This window comes from Arvicola amphibius, chromosome 10 (assembly GCF_903992535.2).
Source record: "Arvicola amphibius chromosome 10, mArvAmp1.2, whole genome shotgun sequence".
NCBI lineage: Eukaryota > Metazoa > Chordata > Mammalia > Rodentia > Cricetidae > Arvicola > Arvicola amphibius.
This window is the reverse complement of record NC_052056.1, coordinates 77,660,053-77,661,722: the sequence shown is the minus strand read 5'-3', so window position 1 is coordinate 77,661,722 and position 1,670 is coordinate 77,660,053. Positions and strand designations below refer to the sequence as shown.

Below are 1,670 nucleotides of genomic sequence, written 5' to 3'. Positions count from 1 at the left end.
GAAGGGAACCTGCTGTACCCCAAAGTAGAGGGCCAGTAATGGTGTTCCCTAAGCCCCTTCACCCTGTGACTATGAAGGCGACAATAGAAGACCCTGCCCCTGGCAAGGAGGTCCCCCTCCAGGATGTTTCTGTCACCCACTTGCCCCGTGATCATAATGAGCTTGTTGTTCATGGCCAAGCTGAGAACCACTAGTCAGGTTCCAGGGACTAGCCAGTTCTTACATTGGTTCTGAGATCACAAAGCAGTCAAGCCAAACTCAGAGAAACAGCTTTAATTCTATAATCCAGCCTCCAGTGGGGCTCACAGCAACACTGCAAGACAAGGGAAAGCTGAATGGCTCCATCTCCTTGGCTCTGCGAAGCCCCATGCTCTACCCCTCCTCCCTCTACCAGCCTAGCCCAGCAAAGCAAACTGCACCTAAAGTGCAGGGTCTGAATGTCTCTAGAGCCTGGGATCCCGAATCTGGAACTACTTTTCTCCTCCTCTCTCCCTCTCCATCCACTTCTCCCCTTCCTGGTTCCGGGGCCCCATGGAGCAGTAATACACAGCCTCGTCCTCAGGCTGCAGTTCAGAGATGCTCAGATATGCCAGGTTCCTGGCCACGTCTTTGGATCCGGAGAAGCGAGCGGGTATCTTGGGACCCCAGGGCTTGTCTGAGTGTGGGAAATGTCCCAGCAGGAACCTGGGAGGGTGACCCGGCCTCATCTGGTACCAGTAAATGCTGTAAATGTCGATGTTATGGTTGCTGCTCAGGGCGCAGGTGAGACGAATGGTGGTTCCAAGCAAGGAAGAGGCAGATGGTGGTTGATGCAACACGAGCTGAGGGCCACAACCTGGGAAGACAGAAGCATGCCCATCACCCGGGCAGAGCAAGGCAAAAGGAGGGCAAAAAGGCTCTAGGCCCCAGGAGTTCCCTTACCTGTGAGGTGGGCCAGCAGCATGATCAGGACAGAAGTCCAGGCCATGGCTTGCGACCTGCACAGTCTGCTTCCCACAGCCACTGCTCCTGGGGCCCTTGCCAGCTGGGAAACACTCTCCTCCCTGCTTTGAGAAGAGGGTCATTGCACCCTGGTTCCTGCTCACCACCCTCCGGAGCTTTCTGGGGCTCTGGAGCATCACTTACCAGAATGGTGTGACAGCAGCCTTTGTGGCTCTGCCTTGGTCCTGTGGAAGTGTGCTGGGAGGAAGCACCTGCTAGAAGCTCGTGACCAGAACCCAGGAGCTAGCTGGTGGGCTCATCTCCCTGAGGAGGGTGACCTCAACTCCCCCTGAGAAGATGAGTCCCGTAGAAACAGATTTCTTTTTTTTTAATATTTATTTATTTATTATATATACAATATTCTGTCTGTGTGTATGTCTGCAGGCCAGAAGAGGGCACCAGACCTCATTACAGATGGTTGTGAGCCACCATGTGGTTGCTGGGAATTGAACTCAGGACCTTTGGAAGAGCAGGCACTGCTCTTAACCGCTGAGCCATCTCTCCAGCCCCCGAAACAGATTTCTTGTTCACGTGTAAATGCCTGGTGAACTGGGACGAGAGGATGCATCCTCAGGGCAGGAAAAGCACCTCTTCACACAGCAGGAAATCGGGGGTCCTAGGAGAGGGGTGCTCTTACCCCTTCTAAATTCTGAAGAGCTGTCAACCCAGGTCTTTCCCTCCTAGAACAA

At 53.8% G+C, this 1,670-nt stretch overlaps 1 protein-coding gene across 2 annotated transcripts; it reads right to left on the bottom strand.

Annotated features, from left to right (window-relative positions):
• Window positions 1–309: 309 nt before the first annotated feature.
• Window positions 310–1,400, bottom strand: Vpreb1 (V-set pre-B cell surrogate light chain 1). 2 transcript variants are annotated; one of them, XM_038345086.1, is made up of 3 exons: window positions 1,126–1,400; window positions 922–1,046; window positions 310–835 (listed from the first exon to the last, which is right to left on the bottom strand). In XM_038345086.1, the coding sequence occupies exons 2-3, from the start codon at window positions 965–967 to the stop codon at window positions 471–473; spliced, it is 411 nt and encodes a 136-aa protein (XP_038201014.1). In that variant the 5' UTR covers window positions 968–1,046; window positions 1,126–1,400; the 3' UTR covers window positions 310–470. The 2 variants fall into 2 exon arrangements, with proteins under 2 accessions (XP_038201014.1, XP_038201015.1); XM_038345087.1 differs by having other exon boundaries at window positions 922–1,043.
• Between the last annotated feature and the right edge of the window lie 270 nt (window positions 1,401–1,670).